The sequence below is a fragment of the Hemicordylus capensis genome, chromosome 2 (genome assembly GCF_027244095.1).
Source record: "Hemicordylus capensis ecotype Gifberg chromosome 2, rHemCap1.1.pri, whole genome shotgun sequence".
NCBI classification, from domain to species: Eukaryota; Metazoa; Chordata; class Lepidosauria; order Squamata; family Cordylidae; genus Hemicordylus; species Hemicordylus capensis.
This window is the reverse complement of record NC_069658.1, coordinates 257,858,595-257,883,361: the sequence shown is the minus strand read 5'-3', so window position 1 is coordinate 257,883,361 and position 24,767 is coordinate 257,858,595. Positions and strand designations below refer to the sequence as shown.

The 24,767-nt window shown below is 46.0% G+C and overlaps 2 protein-coding genes and 1 long non-coding RNA gene across 7 annotated transcripts in view; 2 read left to right on the top strand and 1 right to left on the bottom strand.

Moving 5' to 3' along the window:
* VWA7 (von Willebrand factor A domain containing 7) overlaps positions 1-6,641 on the top strand; it is a 51,236-nt gene extending 44,595 nt beyond the window's left edge. For all 4 annotated transcript variants that reach the window (XM_053298759.1, XM_053298757.1, XM_053298761.1 and 1 more), the window contains exon 17: positions 3,692-6,641. In XM_053298759.1, coding sequence (XP_053154734.1) covers positions 3,692-4,102 — 411 coding nt within the window. In that variant the 3' untranslated portion in view covers positions 4,103-6,641. The remainder of the gene's footprint in view (positions 1-3,691) is intronic.
* A 1,359-nt stretch (positions 6,642-8,000) lies between these two features.
* Positions 8,001-24,767, bottom strand: part of SAPCD1 (suppressor APC domain containing 1) — a 28,935-nt gene continuing 12,168 nt past the window's right edge. The window contains exons 2-6 of the mRNA XM_053298762.1: positions 21,868-22,004; positions 15,369-15,506; positions 11,142-11,243; positions 9,837-9,944; positions 8,001-8,858 (exon numbers count right to left, since the gene is read on the bottom strand). Coding sequence (XP_053154737.1) covers positions 8,736-8,858; positions 9,837-9,944; positions 11,142-11,243; positions 15,369-15,506; positions 21,868-22,004 — 608 coding nt within the window. The 3' untranslated portion in view covers positions 8,001-8,735. The remainder of the gene's footprint in view (positions 8,859-9,836; positions 9,945-11,141; positions 11,244-15,368; positions 15,507-21,867; positions 22,005-24,767) is intronic.
* LOC128345987 (uncharacterized) lies at positions 17,987-22,129 on the top strand. Of its 2 annotated transcripts, XR_008316727.1 has the most exons (4): positions 17,987-18,986; positions 20,640-20,766; positions 21,029-21,099; positions 21,732-22,129. It is a non-coding gene; the product is annotated as an uncharacterized LOC128345987 (long non-coding RNA). The 2 variants fall into 2 exon arrangements; XR_008316728.1 differs by lacking the exon at positions 21,029-21,099.

Here is a 24,767-nt window from a genome sequence, read left to right as displayed (position 1 = left end):
AACTGGAACAGGCAATGCGGGTTCTTCAGGAATGCCAAGTCCTCTAGGCAGTCCTTCCAGCAGAAGCAGCCCAAGTCACAACAATGACTCACTGCAACCAAAACTAGGTGGACGTCTTATGGAGCACTTCCAGGCATGGAGGTCTTCCATTACAGACAAATGGACACTCAAGGTTATCAAGTCCGGGTACAAAATAGAGTTGGAAACCCTTCCCCCTCTGAGGTTCCTACCTACTCCCCGCCTGCACTCTATTTCCAAACATTTTGGTCTGTCTCAGGCCATTCAACATCAGGTCGAAATAGGCGCAGTGGAACCTGTCCCAGAACAACAGCGGTGGGAGGGCGTCTACTCTATTTTGTTCACTGTGCCCAAAAAAGATGGGACACAAAGGGCAGTTTTGGACCTAAAATTTCTAAACAGATGGGCCAAAAGGGAACGGTTCCAAATGGAGACCTTAAGGTCAGTAGCAGAGGCCCTTCATCATCAAGACTATCTATCATCTAAAGACTTGAAAGAGGCTTATCTACACGTTCCAATTCACATTCAAAGCAGAAGGTTTCTCAGATTTCAGTATGTGGGCCAGCACTGGCAATATGTAGCTCTACCATTCGGCCTGTCGTCAGCCCCCTGGGTTTTCACAAAGGAGCTGGCGCCATTAGTGGTGTACCTACGCCTCCAGGGGGTCCAGATTCTGGTTTACCTAGATGACCTGCTTCTGTTATCCAGATCCATCCACGAGGCACATTGGGATATAGAACTCACTCTCAGTACCCTTCAGAGTCATGGGTTTTGCGTGAACCTGAAAAAGAGCCAGTTATCACCGTCTCATAGTCTCCAACATCTAGGAGTGCTCATAGACACTCAGATGAACTGTCTACTTCTTCTGCAGGAGCGGCTGCAGCTGATTACGGCAGAGGTGTGTCAGACACTTGAGAGTCCTACCGTTCTGCTGTCTGCTCTGGCTCGGCTCCTAGGGCTGATGGTCACAAGTCGAGGCAGTCCTGTGGGCAAGGTTCTATTCTTGCCCCCTGCAATGGTTTCATCTTCCTTACCAGAGAGCCATATCCAGAAAATGAGTTCTCCGGCTCCGACTCCCAGAGAACGTTTGTGTCGTGCTCAAGTGGTGGTTGGATCTGTTGCACCTGTCAAAAGGAAAACACTTTTTGGATCCGCCAAAGACTATATTCACCACGGATGCCAGCAACAGGGGTTGGGAAGCTCGCTGCCTCCATCTTTCTGCACAAGGGACTTGGTCCACCCAAGAAAGAAATCACAGCATCAACTGGAAGGAACTGAGAGCAATCCGCCTCACCCTTCTGGCCTTTCAAAAGCATCTCCAGGGCGATCATGTTCTCGTCAGAACAGACAACACCACCGCAAAAGCCCATGTAATCTGGCAAGGCGGAACAAGGTCCAGGTCATTACATCAAGAGGCTTCTTTGCTGATATCCTGGGCGGAGTCCAATCTCGGGTCATTGGTGGCTCATCATGTCAAAGGCAAGCAGAACATTGTAGTCGATTGGCTGAGCCGGGAGGACCTGTTGCCGGGAGAATGGTCTCTCTCACCTCGTGTGTTCCGTCAGATCACAGCTCGCATGGGAATGCCAGTCATGGACCTTTTTGGGTCTTCCAAGAATGCCCAGATCCCACGCTTCATGTCTTGCTTCCCCTGTAAGGAGTTGGAAGCAGTGGATCCGCTCTCCAGCCCCTGGCCTCGGGGGCTGCTGTACGCGTTTCTGCCAACACCGCTTCTGGCCAGGGTTCTGCGAAGGATCATAATGCTACAGGCCACAGTCATTGTGGTGGTGCCGTTCTGTCCGAGACACCCCTGGTTTCCGGAGCTTCTCCATCTGGCATTGGGGGAACCTTGGATTCTGCCCATGTCCAAGGACCTTCTGACTCAGGGTCTGGTGCGGCATCACAACCCGGCCTGGTTTCAACTAGCCGCATGGAAACTGAGCGGAGGGTCATAGGACAGCAAGGCTACTCTGAGAAGGTACTAGGGACACTGCTAGCATCACGCAGGTCATCAACCAACAGAATATATCAATACACTTGGTGCTTTTTCCTATGTTGGTTAGCAAAACGATCAGTTCCTGAGACAATTCCTATAGGATGCCTTGGACAAGGGTCTCCGTTCTAACACCCTGCGGAGACAAGCAGCCTCACTAGTTGGGCTGATTTCTGGCATCTCCGGGAAGCTGTGTCAAAACCATCTGGATCTGGTCCGTTTTCTTCGTGGAGTTACTTTGCTCTCTCCTCCAGTGGTGCATAGGTTCCCTTCCTGGGATTTGCATACCGTGTTAACAGCCTTGCAGTCTCCACCTTTTGAACCTCTCACAGACGTTTCCTTGAGACTGTTATTCCTCAGGCTAGCCTTTCTGGTGGCAATAAGATTGGCCCAGCGAGTCTCAGAGCTCAGAGCCCTTTCCGTCAGTAAGTCACTGTGTTTTTCAAGAGGATTCGATTCGCCTGATACCAGATCCTTCTTTTCATCCGAAGGTGACCACGCCTTTTCATCAGTCACAGGACAATTTTCTCCCGTCCTTTTGTCCTCACCCTGTCCATCCCAAGGAAAAACAGTGGTATAAATTGGACATTCGCTGCTGTATAAGACAATACATTAAATGGACTGCGGCTTTTAGGACCACAAACACTTTATTTGTGTCGTTTCATCCAAGTACCATGGGCTCTGCTGTCTCAACCTCCACTGTCGCACACTGTATTGGGGCATGTATATCCTTGGCTTACGAGTCGCAACATTTGAAGCCACCTACGCATGTCTCAGCACATTCCACCAGAGTGGCAGCCACTTCAACCGCTTTCTCTACGAATGCCCTGATCCATGAAATATGCAAAGCGGCTACCTGGCAGTCCCCTTCCACCTTTGTAAAACATTACAAGATTGACCTGCATGCTTCGGCCTAGGCAGCCTTTGGCAGGCGGGTTTTACAGCAGATGCTCCCACAGGAATAGGCAAGGATGTCCCTCCCTGCCTGGGACCTGGGCTGTGGTATGTCCCAGAGGTGTCCTCGGTCCCAGCAACACAGAGCAGAGCGTTGGATTCACTTACCGTGAAGGCTTCTTCTGGCTGCTGGGACCGAGGACACCTCGACCCGCCCTCAAACATGCTTGCCTGTTTCTGTTAGACCACCTGGGAGAGAGAAAAGGGAAAGAGAAAATTTTCATCCGTTGCCAGTCCTTCAGTCACTTTTGTAATTCTGGCTTACTGTTAGTAAGATTTATATATTCTTTTCTGATCTGTTCATTTGTGCAAATTCCACTGGTTGTTTTGTTGTTATCAGTGTGTTATCAATGTACCTGTTTGTATCTATCTCGGACTGAAAGAACTGGGCAAGTTATCCCCCTCAGCTTCAAGTAGGCGGAGTCTTGCTTTAACTAACCAATTATCTGTCCTGCCTTGGAGCTTACGGGAAGGATAACCCAGAGGTGTCCTCGGTCCCAGCAACCAGAAGAAGCCTTCACGGTAAGTGAATCCAGCGCTCTGTTTTCATATTTACAGAATACAGATTCCATTGTTGGCTCTCCTAAATAATGGGTATGGATAGATGTGGTCTCCGTAGGTCTGCCTTATCCCTTTTGCTACAACGGCAGCTGGAGGAGAGAAGAGTTGGAGAATTCTCTACACTTTGACCCAATGTCTAATATGGTGATCATTCTTGGTCCTCAGGTGCCGATGTCCTCACCTCCACATTGTAATGTGACTTGGGTAGACAGCTCCTGTGGCCCTGTGAAGAGAGTTTGTCAGATTCAGCGCTGGACAGCCACCTTGCGGATCTTGGACGAAGCCGGAGTCCGCTGGGTGCAAGAGGAGTGGGGCACTGTGGTCCCTCACCAAGCTGATGGCCTGGCGGAATCGGTCACTTACAGCTCAGATTGTTGCTTGCAGCAGGCCAAACTGATGGTCACCAACCTGCTTGGGGAGAAATACTGGTGTCATATAGCCGCACCGCCTCCTGTTTCTGGCAAGGGGGCGACGATGCTCACTGATGGTGCTGGGGTGTTGGCTAGTGCTGCTACTGATGCATTGTGCTGGTGGTTGATATTGACGGCTTTCATGGCAGCCTATTGGTTAAGATAAGGCTTGGAAGAGAACATTCTTACCATGGGGAAGAGATCTTAATGCAGAGGCTGCCCTCTAGTGAGAGGTGTTGGGGTCTCACCCTATTATGGAGTACATGAATGGGCTTGGGGAAAATGGGGGATGCTGAGCAGAAGGGCAGTTCCTTGAACTGTTGACTCCTCAAGAAGCAAGATGGAATGATCCCTTGATGCATTGGCATGATTCACAGATGATCTAACATGCAGGGAGCCTTGGATACCATTCCTTTACCTGATCTAAGCTGATCTCAGGTCTGGCTGTTACAGCAGAGCTGGTTGTAGACCATGTGTCTCTGATCTTTAGAAAATAGGAAGCTTCCTTCTACAGAGTCAGACCATTGGTCCATCTAGCTTAGTATTGTCTACACACTGGCAGCGGCTTCTCCAGTGTTGCAGGCAGGAGTCTCTCTCAGCCCTATCTTGGAGATGCCAGGGAGGGAACTTGCAACCTTCTGCATGCAAGCATGCGGATGCTCTTCCCAGAGCAGCCCCATCCCCTGAGGGGAATATCTTACAAGGCTCATGTACTGTACGCATGTAGTCTCCCATTCATAGCAGTCGGACCCTGCTTAGCAAAGGGGACAAGTCATGCTTGCTACCACAAGACCAGCTCTCCTCCATAAAACAACATCCTCTCTTTGTATAGAGCAACATGATGTATGAGCTTATGAAGCTGCTTTTGACCCTACCACTGACTTAGCTCGCCCATGACGGTCTACTCTGAATGGGGGCAGCTCACCTTTTGAGCTGTTTTTTTTTACCCTTGAACTTGAGATGGTAGAGATTGAAACTGGAATTGCTGCATTCCAAGCACGTGCTCTGCTACTGAGGCATGGCCACTCCCAGGAGGAGGCACTGGCGTGGCCACTGGCTGCAATCCATGTTGTTACTAGCACCATGTTCTACGCTCTTCAGCCGCATCTCTTGCTGCTTTCATCCTGCCTCTGCCTCATTTCTTTTTAGCTGCTTGCCCTTCATTGGGTCCCTGCTGCCTTGGTGGCATTGTAAAAAATCTTCCCTCCTCCTGCACATGCTTCCGTGATCTTCTGACATTGCTGTCAGGAGTGAATCCCCTTCCACTCAGACCGGCTGTCAATTCCCATGGCTTTGGTCATGGCCTCTGAGAATCAAACCTGACTCCCCTTTAGGCCAACTTCTGCTGGGGGCTCAGATGGGTAGGAGAAGTACTACACCCCTCAGCACATCAAAGTTGAGAGTCTGGTAGAAAACTGTAGTACATAATTCTATTTGATTTCATAACTCTGAAATTCAACATTTCGTTGGGCTTACTCTGAGTAGCTTTCTTCACTGTCAGCCAGTGAGAATTTTAAAAAGCTGGAATAACTGATGGAATATGACAGGTGGGTTCAGATGACCTCCCAAAAGCCCAGTTCGTATTATCCAAATCTGCCAAACTCCAGTTTCCAAGCCTTCCGCTAGACACCTTCCACCCATTTGTCACCTACATTTTGAAGCTGGACAGAAAATGTTGGGCAAATGTCGGATGGAAAGCTCAGGAGCCCAGAGCCTGGTGGGTTCAGACAACACGCCTGCCAACAATGCACACTCCTCGGGAACCTGGCTTTGGGCAGGTCTGAACCTGCCCATAAACTATCACAGCCAAGCCAGTATGATAAAATATGTATTGAAAATGCTGTTAAATATCCTGCAACATTTTCAGTCTTTTCTTCTAATAGCTAGTCTTCTGAGGGTCAAACACTACTGACGGTGGAATATCAGTGATTCAATATCTTCTCTTTAACTTCAGAACCAGAGGAAGCAATTCACTTGATTAGGAATAGCAGAGCTGGGAGTGGGAGCATTTAACCCTCTTTCCCCCCCTCACTAATAGTAATGAGGGTGTTCCCTCTTATAGAGATTCCCATATGTTGTTGACTACAACTCCCAGAATCCCCAGCTGGCATTCAGTGGCTTTTGCTTGGGGATTATGGGAGTTGTAGTCAACATTTGGGAATCTCTTTAGAGGGAACACTGCTCAGCACTGCTTCTCTGATATAATTAGCAGTTCTAAAGATTCAACATCTACTCTGAAATAAAAATAACTTGGGAAATCTGGTCACCAGTTTCCTGCATCCTATTTATTCTGGCCCTCGCTTGTATGCCTATTGGCATGAACCCCATCTCTCACCCCACCCTTTCATTTAATTCTGATCTGTATATTTTTGCCTTGTATATATTTTTATGCAAATTATTTTTTTATTTACAGAAGTTTAATGTTTGCTGTATGAGATTATGTGAGTATGTAGATAGACGTTTAATAGGTACTTTTAAAAAGTTTTAGCCTAGTGGTGTTAAACTCAGTAAGTGACCAGAACTGGGGTGAGATCCTGCTTCAGTCATGAAGCTCAGTAGGTGAGCTGAGGCCAGTCACTGTCTCGTGGCCTAACCTACCTCACAGGGCTGTTGTGAGGATAAAATGAGGGTGGGGGTGGTGAACCACATTCTAGGGGTCTTGGAGGACAGATGTGATAAGAAACATAATAAAAAAACTAACTCAGGGTGTTGGATCAGTTTTTACTAAGCCTTTCTACCACTAAGATGTGCAATAGGGGCTTTCTCCTTGCCATGGTTGCGAGAGCAGGGCACATTCAAACAACTCCATGCATTCAAATAAGTTTGTTCTTTAATCACACATTAACTTCAGTCCTTTCCTATATATTAAAATTAGAATAAATACACAATTGTTCAAATAAAAGATAAAACTATGAGATAAGTTTGCAACTGTAGGGGAAACCAAGAGTTTATCAGGACTGAATTGCTGCCTCTAATTCAAGCCAGCAGGGGGAGCTAGCAATGCATGAGCTAGAGGGTGGTAGCTGGCGGCTGGCCTCAGTGAAGAACAATGATTAGGGCTGTATAAAAATACCTGGTCTGTGGGCAGCACCTGGCAGGTCCTGACCCAGTATCAAGGGATAAAGCCTAGTGGAACAGGCTGCAGGGTCAAGAGGAAAGAAGGCTCAATATAATATTGGATTGTTGGCAACCTTAATGCTAAGGGTTCTAGTCAAACAGTATTTGGCTTGCAGAGATTGAGCGTCTTGTTTCCTTCCACTCTTGTTTGCAGTTTCTCTGTGCGTGTGTGTTTTTCGGCTTTCAAACAGGAACCAGCAGTAAGGGTTGCATCTTACTCTAGGAGTTTCCTAGAATGGGGATAGCTTTACAGCTATCGACTAAGAACCCCAGAAAATAATGCAACGGGAATAACTTTGAAAGGCTTAGGAAGCAGCCTCTTCAGACAGAACAAAATGGGAAGGCAACAGAACAGGAGCAAATTGAAATGGTTAACCCTTAAAAGTTTGTTCTTTAAATGAATGCACAGCATTGACATAATGAGTCTTTGGCCCACAAAGTGATCTCTTGAAAGGGGATGTAGGACTAGCATAGGCAATTAAGAGGGTGGAAAATTAATCAGTGAGACCAGAGTTCAAATTTTTGCTCTGCTGTAGATGAGGCATGGCCTCTTGTTCTTATTACCCCTGCTAACTAGGCAGAGGAGGCACCTTTTCCACATAGTGATTATTTTTATTTAGCAGGGAGAGAGCAACTGGCCCTATCCACCAGCTGCTCAGTACCACTCCAGTGACTGTTGCTGGTGTCTATCTTGTGTTTCTTTTTAGATTGTGAGCCCTTTGGGGACAGGGATCCATCTTATTTATTTATTATTTCTCTATGTAAACCGCTTTGGACACTTTTGTTAAAAAGCAGTATATAAATATTATTTGGTTGTTCCCAACTCTATGGAATAGCAATAATAATGGCATATCTTGCTCCCTTGATGTGAGGATAAATGGAAATGTGATCAAGTACTAGAAGATTATACTGTGACATTATCAAAGAATGGACCACACAGTATGGCAACCAGGGAAAGAATGACCATATTGAGTCTCTGTAGGAAGTGACATCATACAGCACCCAAGATGCCGCATGTAGTGAAAGCACACAGTGACAGCAGTGGAGATATGGAGTGTCAGTGAGCGAGATGCTACAAGTGCGAGTTCCAGAGCTTGCATCGTTGCAGCTGTAGCACAGCATGAGAAATTTTTGCAGGTCAGCAAAAATAAATAAATCCTGAACTGTCACTTTAAGAACACAAGGTTCTAGGCCCCATAGCTAGAATGGATGGAACATCCAAAGCCTGTGAAATATATTACAGGAGTGGGGAGGACAAGAAATAGCACAATTCTCAGTCCTATACTGAAGATCTTGGCTCCTTTCTTATACAGATCTATTTTCTTCTACCTGATCTTTTCCACAAATCTCAATGACCCCCTGACTGTGTCAATCAATTCATCCCAAATTTTTCCTAAACAACTTGTGCAATTAGGCAAATTGATTCCATCTATATGTATGTTTTACGTAGTAGTAGTAGTAGTAGTAGTATGAATTGTTCTGCAACAGAACAACTGGGGTATTGTTGTGGTCATAAAGGGGAGAGAGGAGAAACTGCTTCTTGAGCTACTTGCAGAGGCAGATGGAATGGCACAAAAGGGGAAGATGACTGCAGGCTCCTGGGACAGAAACGTGTGCTGGAGAGACTGTCTTTTGTCTTGGGCTCTAAGGAAGGAAGAGGGACATGGTGATGACCTTGATTGTCAGATAAAGGTGGACTCCTTATGGCTAGGTAGTCGGTAGCCCCGGCTCTCTTTAAGTTGCTTGCAGAGAGCTGCTTTCTCCTGTTCCAGCTGGGCAATGCGGTCACTTTTCTCAGACACTTCCTGTTAACCAGACAGACGTCAAAGATTATAAACACAACAACCCTTATTTTGTCAGCCCAAAACACCATTCTATCCCTCTCCCTTCACCAGGTAAGGAGAGCGTGTTGACGCCATCTTTCTTGGGCTCTCACACATTGCTAGAGCTGGCCTTGTGCACTACAACAATATGGGGTTGTCTTGGAAGATGGTTTGGCAACTTCAGTTCGTGCGGAATGTGGCTGCCTACCTGTTGGCAGGTGTGAACCAATTACTAATATCACCTATTTTGGCTGGCTGTCAGTTTCAGGGCCCAAATAAAAGTGGTAGTTCTTGCCTTGAAAACCCTAAATGGTCTGAGTCCTGATCATTTCAGGGGAATACCCCTTCATGCATGCCCCTCAGCTCTTGAGGTCATCTGAGAAGATGGTCTTGCTTCAGATTCTGTCTTACAGGGAGGTTATTAGCCTCCACGAGCAGAAGGCTTCTTTGGTGGCAGCATCTCGAGAGGCTTGTCCAGCTGCCTCCTTACTCTCAAAAAGTGGGTAAGAACTTTTGCAGAAAACCTTTGAGAACTGATTGCTGCTATATTCAGTGCTCTTCACTGTTGGCTTGTTTTAGGAGCTGCTACTGTGTGTGTTTTTGGTTTTTTTAAAATTGGCTTCTAAATAGTAGAAAGATGCAGATTTTTGACGTTATTCTTATTGAAAAAACACAATTGCAGCATGTCTGCATGGAAACTTCCGTTATTAGGTTTTGCTTACTGTCATACACGAAACCTTGTATACATAAAAGCAGCTAGAATTAGAGGGGCACACATGAGCAGAGTTTCAAGGGTCACTCTTTAACAGTGTTCAAACTTGCACCCTGAGGTCATCTCATTCTGCCTCATGGTAGGTATAAGCCTGAGGCAACCATTAGGTTCCACTACTAGTCATTCCTCTACTAGAATATTATTTTTCTTTTTAGTGGAGATGATGTGTGTGTGGGGGGGTGTTTTACCTTGATTAGTAGGTGGTTCTGCTCCTTAAGGACATTGACTGCTTGTTGGTGAAACTCCTTTCCTGGTGGATAAAGGGGAACGCCAAAACCACTGGGTGGGACATCCGACTGCATCAGGAGGAAACCTCTGTAAGTATCAGTATGAGTCTTCCCTCCATCCCCAGTTCTCTTCCATTGCCCCCACAACTTTTTATTGAACACTAACCCTGCTGGGCATAGTCTCTACCTCAAGGGCCCTACAGTATCAAGCCTGCTTTAATGAAGCACAGCATGAATGTTCCTCTGAGCAGTCTCGATTAAGGAGTAAATATAAAACTTTTCTATTGATATTTCAAAATATGTTGGAAATAAAAAATAATCTATGCAGCTGCTTCCTTTTGTGGGTGGTTTGTTTTCACGTTCCTTACAATCTCCCCGGACAGACAAGGCAGATATGGTATCAGGACAGGGAGGTGTCGTTTGTGCCAGGGAGCAAAGATAACTTTAGCACTGGCAGGTATCTAAAGCAACTGGGGAAAGGAATGTGGTTGCTGGAAAGGCCAGTCAACAGATTTACTCTTTACTGTAAAAGATCAGAGCTTGGTCTAGAGGAACATGGGGAGCTGCCTTACGAGTCAGACCATTATTGGTCCATCTAGCACAGTATTATCTACACTGACCAGCAGCAGCTCTTCAAGATCTCAGTCAGGAGTCTCTCCCAGTCCTACCTAGAGATGACAGAGAGTGAACCTGGGACCTTCCACATGCAAAGCAGCCGCAATCCCTAAGACATCCATCTATGTAGGTGCAGAGGGTCAATGGGATTATTTAGTTATTGCTGTTCAATTTATATACCGCCCCCCCCCCCCACATAAAACCTATCCCAACTCCATGTTGGCCCATGTTAGAGACAGAAGACCATCCCATCAGGGCCAGAGGTCATCCTTTCCAAGCTAATGGTCAGCTCAGAACACTTTGGGGCCCAAGGCATAAAATCCAAAATGGCACTGCCTCTTAATCCTGTCAGTTTCCATGGGGACACAATCCACTGGGAAGTTATCCTTTGCAAGTGCCATTGAAATCTGCTCCTGTTAAGCTAGCCCAACTCCCGTTCATTTCCAAGACACTTGCACAGGACAGGAAGACCTCTGGCAGGATTGTGCTCCCTCCATCTGAACCTTAAAAAATAAATAAATCTCCCATTCCCTAATGGAAGCAAGAAGTCTCCCACCGGTGGCAGTTCCTTCCCTTTGCCTTGTGGGAAGTCTCCCTCAGTCACAGACCTGCCAACCCCCGTTCCTAGTGATGCCCCTCAGGCCTCCTAACCTTTCCAGGAGAGGTGAGCAAGTTTTTCAAGCACAGATTCACTTCCTGGATCTTGGCCAGCAGCAAGAAGCTCTGGTTGGAGTAAGAGTCTGGGAAATAGTTCTGCAAGTGGACAAGATGCACTGTGAGAATCTAGAAGTCTGGTCCCCCTGTATCCCAAGCATCACAATTCAAAGAGTCAAAAGGACACACTTTTGCATTGAACCTACAACCTGTTACTCTGGTTGCAAAAGCACGTGGGCTGTGAGTGAGCTGCATCCAGCACTTCAGAAAAGCCCCCAACTGGCCTCTGACCTACTGCTCCTGCTCTTCTTCAGGGCAATGTCTGCTGCTCACTCGTCGGGTTCTCAGGGTGACTGAGCAGACAGCAGCAGTGGCCATGAAAAAGGACTGCAAGTGAGCTAATGGTGAAGAAAAGGACCAGCAGCCTGCCCACTTGTTCGGAGATGATGAAGAGGGGCCGCGCCAAGGGAGGGAAGCCCCTGGAGGGCCTCGTGGCAAGAGCCATAGAGCAGTTCCCATCTATCCACACATACTCACACTAAAACACACACATGCATCGTGGGCTTGGCTGGCTCACACCACCCTCTGGAAAATGGGAAGGGTAGGTACCAAATGCAGTCGCGAAAAACAAAAAAGAGAGAAGTACTGTCCAGTCTGACATATTTACATCAATTAGATACTTCTCTTTTGTGTGTGTTGCATGGCTGCATTTGGTACCTACCCTTCCTATTCTCCATACTCTGTTTGCGGGTAAATATGTCAGAGTGGGCAGTCACTTGTTCCTATAAATGATGAGGATATTTTTGAAGGTTTTCTCTTACCATTGATATTATAATTAACATCTGTTAGGTACTTCTCATGCCACCCTCTCTCAGACGTCTACTTGTGGGACAAGCCGTTCTACACACACCGTTCTACATTGGAGGTCCTGCCCCAGATGCCACTACCCACTGAGTTGAGACGGGCAGGGCCTTTTCAATGAGTAGCTTGAACATAATGGAACGCCCTTTCACCAGAGGCCTATTTGACCCTGATCTTACTCTCCTTCTGGCATTTTAGATTGTGAGCCCTTTGGGGACAGGGATCCATCTTAATTATTTGTTATTTCTCTGTGTAAACTGCCCTGAGCCATTTTTGGAAGGGCGGTATAGAAATCAACCAATCAATCAAATAAATTTGGTGAAGACCTGGCTGTTCCACAAAGCATTAGGTTTGAGATGAGGCAAGCTATCGATTAGTGTATACTTGTTGCTCTGTGCAATCTTGGATTTAACAGCTGCTATGTTGTTGTTTTTAATTTAATTTTTGGCTGGGTTTTTAAAAAAAGTTGTTATGATATGCTTTAAATATTATATCATAAATATTTAAGTATTGTTGTAAACCGCCCTGAGCCATTCTGGAAGGGCGGTATATAAACCGGAGAGATAAATAAATAAATAAACAAACCACCCTGAGCCATGTTTGGAAGGGCGGTATAGAAATTGAATTAATAATAGTAATAATTAATAATTAATAGGTAAGCTGCTCTTGGGTTCTAGATGCAGGAAATGCAGCTTATTAACAGAAAGGAAATTGCCTGAACACCAGAGGCACAAAAGACCAGCTGCTGATTAACAAAATGATTTTAGAAAATTGCAAGAGAAGAAAAACAAATCTAAGTGTTGCATAGATTGACTACAAGAAAGCCTTTGACTCATTGCCTCACACATGGATACTAAAATGTTTAGAAACAACTGGTGTCAGCAAAAACATTCAGATATTTATTTTAAAAAGCAATGAGCATGTGGAGTACACAGTTAACAATCAATGGCGAGACACATGGACAGGTTAGCATTAGAAGAGGTATTTTCAAGGGGACTCACTATCCCCTCTGTGGTTTGTAATCTCCATGACTCCTCTTTCACAAATACTAAACAAAACAGGCCTCGGATACCAAACATCTAAAACATCAAGTAAAATCAACCATCTGCTGTACATGGACAATCTGAAGTTGTATGGAAAGTCCCAGTCAGAAATCGAATCACTGCAAAACACTGTCCTTATATTCAGTAGTGATATAGCAATGGAGTTTGGACGAGACAAGTGTGCTGCATTAATAATGAACAGAGGAAAAATAAGAAAAACAGAAGGAATAGAACTGCCCAATGGAAGCAAGATCAAGAACCTGGAAGAGAAAGAACATTACAAATACTTGGGCATTCTCCAGGCTGATAACATCGCACACACTGAAGTTAAAAGAAAAATAGGAAGTGAATACATCAGGAGAGTTAGAAAAATCCTAAAGTCCAAACTCAATGGCGGGAACACCATACAAGCCATAAACACCTGGGCTATACCTGTTATCAGATATACTGCAGGAATAATAGACTGGACCCAGGCAGAGCTAGAGACACTAGATCGTAAGACCAGGAAAATCATGACCATCAATCATGCTCTGCACCCCCACAGTGATGTAGATAGGCTCTATCTCCCTCGCAGCTCAGGTGGAAGAGGAATGCTGCAAGTCCATCAAACAGTAGAGGAGGAGAAAAGAGGCCTTGGAGAATATATCAAGGACAGTGAAGAAGATGCATTTAAAATGGTCAATAACGAGAAACTAAGCATGCCTACAAGAAAGAACAAGTCAAGAACCGAGCAGAAAAATGGAAAAATAAGCCACTGCATGGTCAATTTTTGCACAATATAAGTGGAAAATCAGACATCACCAAGAACTGGCAATGGCTTAAGAATGGCAACTTGAAGAAAGACACAGAGGGTTTAATACTGGCTGCACAAGAACAGGCACTAAGAACAAATGCAATAAGAGCAAAAATCAAAAAATCAACAACAAACAGCAAGTGGCGCCTTTGTAAAGAAGCAGATGAAACCGTGGGCCACCTAATCAGCTGTTGTAGAAAGATTGCACAGACTGACTACAAACAAAGGCATGACTAGGTAGCAGGGATGATACATTAGAACATCTTCAAAAAATACAAGCTACCTGTAGCCAAAAATTGGTTGGACCATAAAATTGAAAAAGTTGTAGAAAATGAAGATGCAAAAATATTATGGGACTTCCGACTACAAACAGACAAACATTTGCCACACAATACACCAGATAGAACTGTAGTCGAGAAGAAAGAAAAACAAGTCAAAATAATCGACATAGCTATACCAGGGGATAGCAGAACAGAAGAAAAAGAAATAGAAAAAATCACAAAAGACAAAGATCTACAAATTGAAATTGAAAGGCTGTGGCAGAAGTAGACCAAAATAATCCCAGTGGTAATTGGCGCCCTGGGTGAAGTCCCCAAAGACCTTGAAGAGCACCTCAACACCATAGGGGCCACAGAAATAACCATCAGCCAATTACAAAAAGCAGCTTTACTGGGAACAGCCTATATTCTGCAACGATATCTATAACACCAAGAACAATATTGATAACAAAATTCAGCCATCCCAGGTCCTTGGGAAGGATTCGCTGTCTGGATAAAACAAACCAGTCAATAACACCTGCCTGACTGTGTAAACAAGACATAACAAATAGGTAAGCTGCTTTTGGGTTCTAGATGCAGGAAATGCAGCTTAAAATGTTTTAAAACAAACATGCACATTTGTGGAGGGACCAATGCAATGTGGAGAGTCAATGTAAACAAGTCCCAACCATGCAACCTGTTCACCACAATACTAAGTATATGGATTATGTGGCTGGGACCTACATGCGTCCTTTCAAATAGTTCAGGCTGAACTGTTGAAAGTGACCTCTGTGTCTTTGTGACTGCCTACCTCTTCTTCCAAGCTCTGGGTCTAGGGTCCCCTAAGGCTGTGGCATCTTGCAACCTCCTCATGCAGGAATTCTCCATCAGTTGTCAAAGAAACCAAAAAAGGCTGCAGCTCTTAGAAAAGGGCAGAATCCACAGGCTTTTTGCCCACGGACATCTCCGCCAAACCCTCCCTTTCCGGATTGATTGATTGATTGATTGTATTTGTTTTATATACCACCTTTCCAAAAATGGCTCAGGGCAGTTTACACCAAAATAAAAACAAAACAGTCGAAAAGTATAGTGGTGGCACCAGAAAAGAGATGGTGCGGGGTGGGCAGAAGAGGCAAAGTGCCTTTCTGGGTGGGCTAGCTGTGTTGTTCCACCTATTAGATTTCTGAATGAGAGGGCGGTGGAGGTGCAAGCTCCTTTTCTGGGGGATTTCTGGATGCCCACCCCACCACTCTCCCTGGCTGGTACGTACTGCCTCCGCTCCCAGGTGCTTCTGGCGTCTCTGGGCCTCCAGCAGGTGGTGCTGGAACCAGTCGCGGACTCGGTCGACCATTTCCAGCCCTTGCACCAAAGCATCCCGCTCTCGTTCCAGCTCCTGCATCCGCTTCAGCTGCAAGACAGACAGAGAGGAGGATCGTGTCAGGATTCCAGCTTGGAATTTTCCTCCTACTGGATGGCCATCTGCTGGCCTACGTGTACTTAGGACACACACACACACACACACACCGTATTTTTAACATGTGGGGTATATTTATGCAAATATGTATTAGCAAAAACATTTCAACACGCAACGTAACATATTCCTGTCCCACATATTTCTTTCTGCACTCCCCCCTCTGTCTCTAAAGCACCTGACACAGGTCATAATCACACTTGGCCACCTGGCGCAATGCAGGCCAGCAGTGACCATACCCACCCGCCCCAGGACAGATTAAGGATTTGGGGAGGCCCCAGACGATGTGGGGGGGCCCGGACTTCGGTCCCAAAGTCCAGGGGGTAAGAGCACCACTGTCTGCTGGGGATGCTTCAGCAGTTTCCTGCACTGAGCAGGGAGATGGACTAGAAGACTTCCAAGATCCCAACTCTAAAATGCTATGACTGACATCCAGAGCAAGCAAGGAAGCACCAGTGCAGTGAAAGGCGCAGACTAACAGCATTTCTGGACTAAATGCACTGGTGCACCACTACACAGCTTTCATGGACATACTTTTGGGCGGCACAAAGGGCTTCCGGGGGTGGGGGTGGGGGTGGGAGCAAGCATGAATTGCCCCCTTTGCTAAGCAGGGTCCACCCTGGTTGCATTTGAATGGGAGACTATATGTGTGAGCACTGTAAGATATTCCCCTCAGGGAATGGAGCTGCTCTGGGAAGAGCATCTAGGTTCCAGGTTCCCTCCCTGGCATCTCCAAGAGAGGGCTGAGAGAGATTCCTGCCTGCAACCTTGGAGAAGCCGCTGCCAGTCTGTGTAGACAATACTGAGCTATATGGACCTATGGTCTGACTCAGTATATGGCAGCTTCCTATGTGAAAAATTGCCCTCTCCTTGGTGCACCAGTCCAATAGTCTAGAAATGCTGTTTGTCTGCTCCTGTTGCTGCCCCAGGGCTTCCTTGCTCTGGAGGTCAGCCTATGATTCCAAGTATAACTCAAATGGTGGTGTACACACTTTGCATGCACAGAGTCCCAAGTCCAGTCTTTGGCATCTTCAGTTAAGGGATCTCGGGTAATAAGGCTAAGAAAGTGTAAGCCCTTGAAGGGCAGCTGCCAGTCAGAACAGCCCTTCCTAGGCTAAGGTAGAACACGAGCCTAACCCAGCAGACAGCAGCTGCCTCTGCAAAACAAACATAATTCTCTTTCATGCTTTATACCCTGGACATTAAACTCATGGACAGAAGCAGCCTAACCAGGAATAAGTTACTTTGAAACAAAGGGCAGCAAATCTGCAATACAACCTGCGGACTGTGGCAAACCCCTCCTGTACTCTACCAAAGAAAACCACAGGGCTCTGTGGGCACCAGGAGTCAAAATCCACTTGATGGCACACTTTACCTTTAGGGGTTCAATGATAGGGTATGTTTTGCATGCAGAAGGGTCCCCAATTGCTGGTAAGAAGGGACAAAGTTGTGCTGTTGAGTTGGTTTCGACTCCTGGCCCTCACAGAGCCCTGTGGTTGTCTTTGGTAGAATACAGGAGGGGTTTACCATTGCCATCTCCTGTGCAGTAGGAGATGATGCCTTTCAGCATCTTCCTAGATTGCTGCTGCCCAATATAGCTGTTTCCCATAATATTCCCATAGTATGGGAAACATACCAGCCAGGATTCAAACTGGCAACCTCTCACTTGCTAATCAAGTCATTTCCCCACTGCGCCATTAGGTGGCTATGGGTTTAATTGGAATCTTTAAAAGGAGGGGAGGGAGGGTTTCGCTTTAGACAGCAAAATGCCACAGGCTTGCACTGGTGGGGATTGTACTGGATACAGGAGGCGCTAATGAGTATTTTAACATAAAACGTAGAACTTCATCATCATGTGAACTTCATCATCATCATAAACACAATGCAATCCCTACAGTCACTACAAGAAAGCCACCATAAAGTATCAGTTGGCCACAGGAGCAGGGCCACCCCCATTAAATAAGCTAGTGGCCAAGGGCACTACAGCACAAAGACACCTAACCCAACTCCTGAAGATGTGACGGGATGGGGGGTGGGAGGGCAGACTTTGGCGGAGCTTCCCAGGAATGAAGTGTCAATGCCACAGCGCCACGAATGGAGGAGGTCGTACTTGGGGCCGCAAACCGCCCACGAACCTATCACACACAGATGGAACATCTCCCAGAGTCTCTCCATCTGAATGAGGTCCACCATGAACTCCTCAACAACTGAGGAGGTTTGTATGGGAGAAGAAGGCAACCCCTCAGGCATGAAGGCATCGTGCACTGGGCATCTTTCATTTTCGACACTAAACCCTGAGGAGAGGGCAAAGTCTTCTACTTTAGCGCAAGCATGTGTGTGAGAGAGAAAGGGAGTGGGGGGGGAGGAAGGGGGAGGGCCTGGGTCTCCTCATCACTCACCCAGAAGAAGAAGCGCAATGCCTCCAGGCTGCCAAGGGCTGTGCCCAGCGGGACGATGAGGATGGTGTAGCCTCTTTGAACGGCCATTGTGGCGCTGTGGTGGCAGGGAGGCAGCAGCGCCCACAGGAGGAGAGGCGGGTTCCACCCCGGCATTCCAGCTGGACAGGAGGGGTCCCCAATATCACCCCCGCTTGAGGGAGGAAAAGGTCTCCGAGGCAGCTACCTCGCTTTGCCGAGCAACATTTCCCCATCCATCCTCCCCTCCAGATCTGCTCTCTTGCTCTTCCTCACGGTTCACCTACTTCCAGCCCATTGCCACCCTAGTCAGCAGTGCTGTGACCCCGAGGCCTGGTGCTGTAATGCGAACTGAAACCCCAAATTCCTTCAGAAGAAACCCCCTCACACTTCTCCTCCTAACCTGTCTCCACTCTCCCGCAAGACTAACCCTCCCTCTACCCCATCCAATTCTCCTTTCCGTTTTCCTTTTTAATCCACTCACACGCCTCCTCAAATCCCACCACAGCTGCCTCTCAACCCCACCCCCTCCACACTGACTTCCCACCTTCTGGCCTCACTTCCCCCGCCCGCCCGCGGCAGTCTCCCTTCTCACCCTCCTGTCCAACAACCTTCTCTCCAGTCACCCCAAACACTCTTCTCCTCTTCCTCCTCCCTTTCTGACAAGGGCTTTCCTTATCACCCTGCCACACAGAGCTCCTTTCTCATCTCCTCCCCACTCTTCCAGCACGGTCCCCTTCTTCCTTCAAACTGCTTTGCACTGATTGATTTCCATCACCCCCGGCTCTCCCCTCAGTCTTTTCTTCTGCCTGTCACACTCCCTTTCCCCCTAGGGCAAACACAGTGCCCCATATCTCCCCCCACCCTTCCCGTTTGCCCCAATTTGCTGAACTCAGCACTACGCAGTGTATCCTGGGATAGGCTTTAAAGCCTCAGTGGCCTTGGACAATGGTGGCCATAATCCCTGCCTTTCCGGCTGGCCGAATGAGCTTGCGGGACAGAGGTGAGCACAGCAACTGCTTTGCTGCAGGATTAACAACTTTGGATGAGGACAGGCCTTGCAACCTGGTGTCCCTGAGCCAGCTAAGCCCTGACTGGAAATTTTAAAGTTTATTTTTATACACCCTTTCCTACCCAGCTGAGTCCCCCAAAAGGCTAACATTGTAAGCAATGCAAAAATAAACAAATGTACCTTAAGATAGAAGATTAGCAAAAAAAATTTTAAAGGTAGCTAAATTGCAGGCTCATCAGCATTCGTCTCTGTTCTGGTTTGTTCAAGCATTAACCTGAAACTCAGGGAAGAAAAAGCAGCAGCAGGGGTGGGCTGGATTTTGAACAAGGAAAAACGGCTGCACAAGAAAGGATTAAGCATGCTGCAGCTACGGTGGTGAATATTTATCAACCGCTCTTCAACCAAACATAGAAAAATAAATAATACATAAATAAGATGGCCCCCTATCTCCCAAAAGCTCACAATCTAAAAAGAAACATAAGGCAGATAACTAGCAACAACCACTAGAGGGACGCTGTGCTGGAGTTGGATAGGGCTAGTTGTTCTTCCCCCTACTAAATATGAGACAATCACCACTTTAAAAGGTGTATCTCTTTGTTCAGTTAGCAGGAGTTTAGGAACATAGGAAACTGCCATATATTGAGTCAGACCATTGGTCTATCTAGCTCAGTATTGTCTTCACAGACTGGCAACGGCTTCTCCAAGGTTGCAGGCAGGAATCTCTCTCAGCCCGATTACCTGATGTGCCTTGTAATCCCCCACCCCCGAGTTACAGTACTACCCGCATATACTTCATAATCTTGTGTGTTTCCAAATCCTTGTGTGTAAATCTTTGTAGATATATCATGTACAAACAACCACTTTGTATATAATTGTGCTTTGGCATCGTACTGTATGCTTTGGTAGTTTGTTGGTTCAATAAAAAAATATTGTCCTATTAAAAAAAAAAAAATCTTGTCCTATCTTGGAGATGCTGCCAGGGAGGGAACTTGAAACCTTCTGCTCTTCCCAGAGCAGCTCCATCCCCTGAGGGGAATATCTTACAGTGCTCCCATTCATATGCAACCAGGGTGGACCTTGCTTAGCTAAAGGGACAAGTCATGCTTGCTACCACAAGACCAGCTCTGCTCAGTTACCTACCCACTCCTCCACTCAAACTTACAAATACGAATACGACAACTATTTACATACCGCTTTTCAGCAAATGTTCCCAAAGCAGTTTACATAGATAATAAATAATGTACATATAACTCACAGCCTCCCCAAATCTTTTGTTTAAAAAATGAAAACAAATGGGGCTTCATTACATAGGTTTGTTTGTGAGGTGTCGTTTGCCCCCATGACCATGTCTAGTATCTTGGCCAACTCTCTTCTACGACGATCCATATCTGACTTTAGAGTGACTGTACCTGGCCAAATGGTTCCAGTGAGACACTGGAGGTCAACTTGCACAACATCACAACTGATTTAAACGGACTATTATTTATTCTATCTAGAAGTTTCTCCCAGTGGGATCCTGTAGGGAGAGTGTGGTGGGTAGAGTCAGAAAGAAAATAGAGGGAAAGGAGAAGGAAAAAATGGAGTTGTCTCTGAATAAAGTCTTAGTTAAACTTACATAAGATTTCTTTGTGTTTACGAGGGAAGAAGTGATAAAACAACTATTTGTATGAACAATGCAACATGGGAGTGACATACCATGGGAAATTGCCTGCTCTTTTCCATGAACTGAAAAATAAGAAGTTGCCATTTTCCAGTGCGTAGGAGGAAACAGGTAATCTCACATAAATTTGCTTCTTCCACACTTTACACTTCTCACACAAATAGATCTCTTGCCTGAGCAGCAAACTTTCCACAAGGACTATGGAGATCTTGCTGGATCCGACTCTCTCAGCCAGTTTGACTCTCATGCCTTGCAGGGAAGGAACTCTAGCAATCCACACGTTATGTTCAACATTCGTATAATCTGTGTAGACAGAGCGTACACAGGTGCAGATCTATACCAGGTACAGCGATTCACATGTTATTTTTAACAGGTGCAGCAGTACACTTCCTATCCTGTATTTCAAGGGGCCTGGAACCAGATCCACTTCTAAAATAAATACAGGTACAGTACAGTCATTCACACAAAAACAGGCAACTGTACGTAGGTACAGCATAAGGTCGGAATATATCACACCCCCCTTCAGACATTATAAAAAAGGGACACTCACCTGTGTACGCTGTCCCAAGAGTGTGCCAGCAAGCCCCGCCCTGGCACTGATGTGCTGAAAATACTCATCATGCCAATACATTGTCCATGCTTATAGTGTTTGTCCCTTGTTTTCCTAACATCTGAAGGCTCACATGTTATTCTAAACGCAGGTACAACAGAACACTTCCTACCTGTAGCCTGTATTTAGGGGGCCTGTACCCAGCTGGGTTTACTGTTGCAGGTGCATTCAGTGGGTTCACTGAATGCAGGTACACTCATTCACACAAAGCATGTACATGTATACAGACATCTTCAGGGACCACAATTGTGTCTGAATAGGGCTACAGTTTGCAATCTAGATTAGAACTCTCACTCACTCCCTCTCGCTCACTCTCTCCACAAAAGAGTTACCTTGGGTTGAAAACCAAGGCCATTAAAGAGCTTAAGTTTGTGATGCGGACATATCCTTGAACAGAACATCATCAAAAGACAATTACAGCCTGAGGATGTGGAATTTAATTAATTAAACTTGATTTCTATTTCAGGAGGCCTTTGTAAGGATTATGGAGATCTCTCTCTCTACAAAAAAGAAGAATCCATTTCTAAGGAGAGCATGGAAGGATTGAACTAAAAGGTTAGAACAACAATCGGCTAACCCTTGAAGGCCGCTTCCTTGCTCACCACATTGTATTCCACGGCATTGGAAATGGTGTGTCTGCGGGGCTCCTTTGGAATCCGGATGCTTCGGTGTCGGCCGGCTTGGCACAAGGAACTGTTAATGCTGCGGGAGCGAGTGACACCTTTCCCATCAGATTCTCCTGGAGAAAAGGACCCAAGGCATGCTTATACTATGACTTGCAATTTTTATTTTAAAGAAAGAAATCTACATAACTCTTATTTATGAAGATCTTACAAAATCAAGAATACATTACCTGGCAGCCAATGGGACCCATCATTTAAATTCCAAACTGAATCTGTCTTGAGGAAGTCTTTTAAACAATAATTCTCAGATTTTCCCTCTGATTGCATATTGAAATACCACCCCTCTGTAACCCAACCCCCTCCATTTTCCACTATGTACATGGAAGATGGCCATGGTAAACCTCTCCTGTATTCTGCCAGAGAAAACCACATGGCTCTGTGGTCACCAGGAGTCAACGCCGACTCAACGGCACAGCTTTGCCTTTACCAGTCTTTAGTTTCTACTCAATAGCAAAATGCAGTTTCCATAGATTTAAGTCGAGGTGAGCAGACTTAAGGCTTCCAGGAGCTCCTTTAAAAACAACAACAACCCAGAGACTGAGGAACAAATATGTACATCAAAAGAATAAGGGTTGTCCAGGGGTATAGCTATAATTGAGTGGATGGGTTCAAAGAACCTGGGGCCCCCAACTCCACCCCTCCCTATTTTATTCATTACCTTTGAAGGGCCGCCGAGGAGTGGGACGGGCACAGCCCCCTCTCCCCTAGCTACGCCCCTGGGGATGTTAACATGATGGCGGATTAACGTAGTAGCAAATGTAGCATTTGCTATGGGCCCCGCGTTTTTGAGGGCCCCGCATGCCCGGCTTCCAACTGGGAATTAAAGTTAAAACTTTACCTGTTTTATCTGGTCCATGTTAGATAAAATATCCCCTTTCTGCTAAATGTGCCTTTTAAGAGAAAGCCCAGCACAGCATCTGTGCAGTGGCTGTTGGTGGTGCCTACCACATTTTTCTTTTTAGAGTGTGAGCCCTTTGGAGACAGAGAAGCATCTATCCACTCTTTATTTTTCTATGTAAACCACTTTGAGAATTTTGATTGGAAAACAGTATATAAATGTTCACTGTTGTTGTAGTAAGTGTGAGTTTGTGGCTTGGTCTCCCATACTCCAAAATATAGCAAATGAAAAAAAATTGAATTACTTTACTATGCAAGTAAATAATTTATGTTTTAATATTTATGTGCATCTTTAAAAAAAAATAAATTAGGGCCCCTTTATAACATATGCTACAAGCCCCGCACTGGCTTAATCCGGCCCTGTTAACATCAAAACCCTCGGATTCCAGGAGAATTTTGCTGCAGGGCAGGAGGGGAGCAAGAGCAGTTGCTTTGTGGCAAAGAAACTGGAGAGCAATTAATAGAAGCGAAAGTAAAAGCAACCCTAACCCTAATCACTCAGAGAGAGAGAGAGAGAGAGAGATTAAAAATGGCCTGGGCTTGCCCCCACTCTCAGCCAGCGAGCCAGCCAGACAGATTTGCAGTACTGGGGGAGAGAAGCAAGCCCAAATGACTGGAAAGCTACTTCAGGAGAGCCTGGGAACTACCTAGTGTCTGCCTCTGCAGCCTGCATTACACCACACTGGCTCTCTTTACCTGGAAGGGATCCGTTCACCTGTGGACTCATGCTTTGTTACTAGGTTTGTCGCCTTTTCCACTGGCCGGACTCCTGTGTCTTTGTCAGCAGCCCGACACACAAAAAGTTAGCCCGTGAGACACCTTTCCTAGAGTGGGCATGAGGAAAGTGTCACCTGCTAAATAACTGCATTCCAGGTGGTTGCTAAAGACACGAACAACAAGGCCAGTCAAAAGGCTAAGACCCCTATGGACCACTGTATATAGTTCACTCCCCATTTTTATAGATTTCCATCTCGGCGGCATCCTGGGCTGCTTTAATTAAAGTCACTAATTACAAGGTCTCATTGATTAACGGAGCCTCTCCTGGCTCTCATCCCATGGGATTGATTGCTCTAGCCGGCTTCCTAGAGATAGAATTAATGAGGGACAACACCAACCACTCATCATAAAAGCAAAAGAAGGACTTGGGCCTCCTGCCCCCTCCTTCCTGTCTGTCTGTCCTTTAATCCTGTCCTCCAGCTCCGTCTTGCTATTCCCGCTGTGATGTCTGACACTGAATGCAAAGGAGGGTGGACGGGGATTCTGTACCTTTAACTGTTGTGCAGCGGGAATAGAGGCAGGGGCCACTTTTCATGCAGAGATGAGAAATAACGCAGTTGTTACAAATCCCACATTTATACAAGTATTTGGCATAAGATCCCTGCTCTCCTTTGCATCTGGTTACCCTACCCAAAGGTACCTGAAGAAATAGATGTAAAGATGCATTGCCAAACAGATACAGCTTCTCAAACTTCTGTTGAAACTCTCTCTTGTACCACTCTATCCCTGTCCCTCAGGCCTCCTCTGAAAACTCCCATCCTCTTAGAGTTGCCATTTCCCCCAGATTTCCAGGTTTCACCCAGATTTTAAGCATCTCACCCAGACTGCTTAGCCCATCCAGATTCGGCAGGATTTCAGCTTTCTTTTTTTAAAAAAGAAGAAGCTAAGATCTAGCCCTTGTAGAAGCAGAGTTATGGAGCAAAATGTGCAGTCACTATTCTGCTCAAAAATTATTTTGAAACCAATTTACATAATATGTAAATTAGATACCCAGATTTGGAAAGCCAAAATATGGCACCCTAAATGCTTGACTAACAAGCAGAAGGTTGCTGGTTCAAATCCCCGCGGGTACTATATCGGGCAGCAGCAATATAAGATACTGAAAGGCATCATCTCATATTGCATGGGAGGAGGTAATGGTAAAC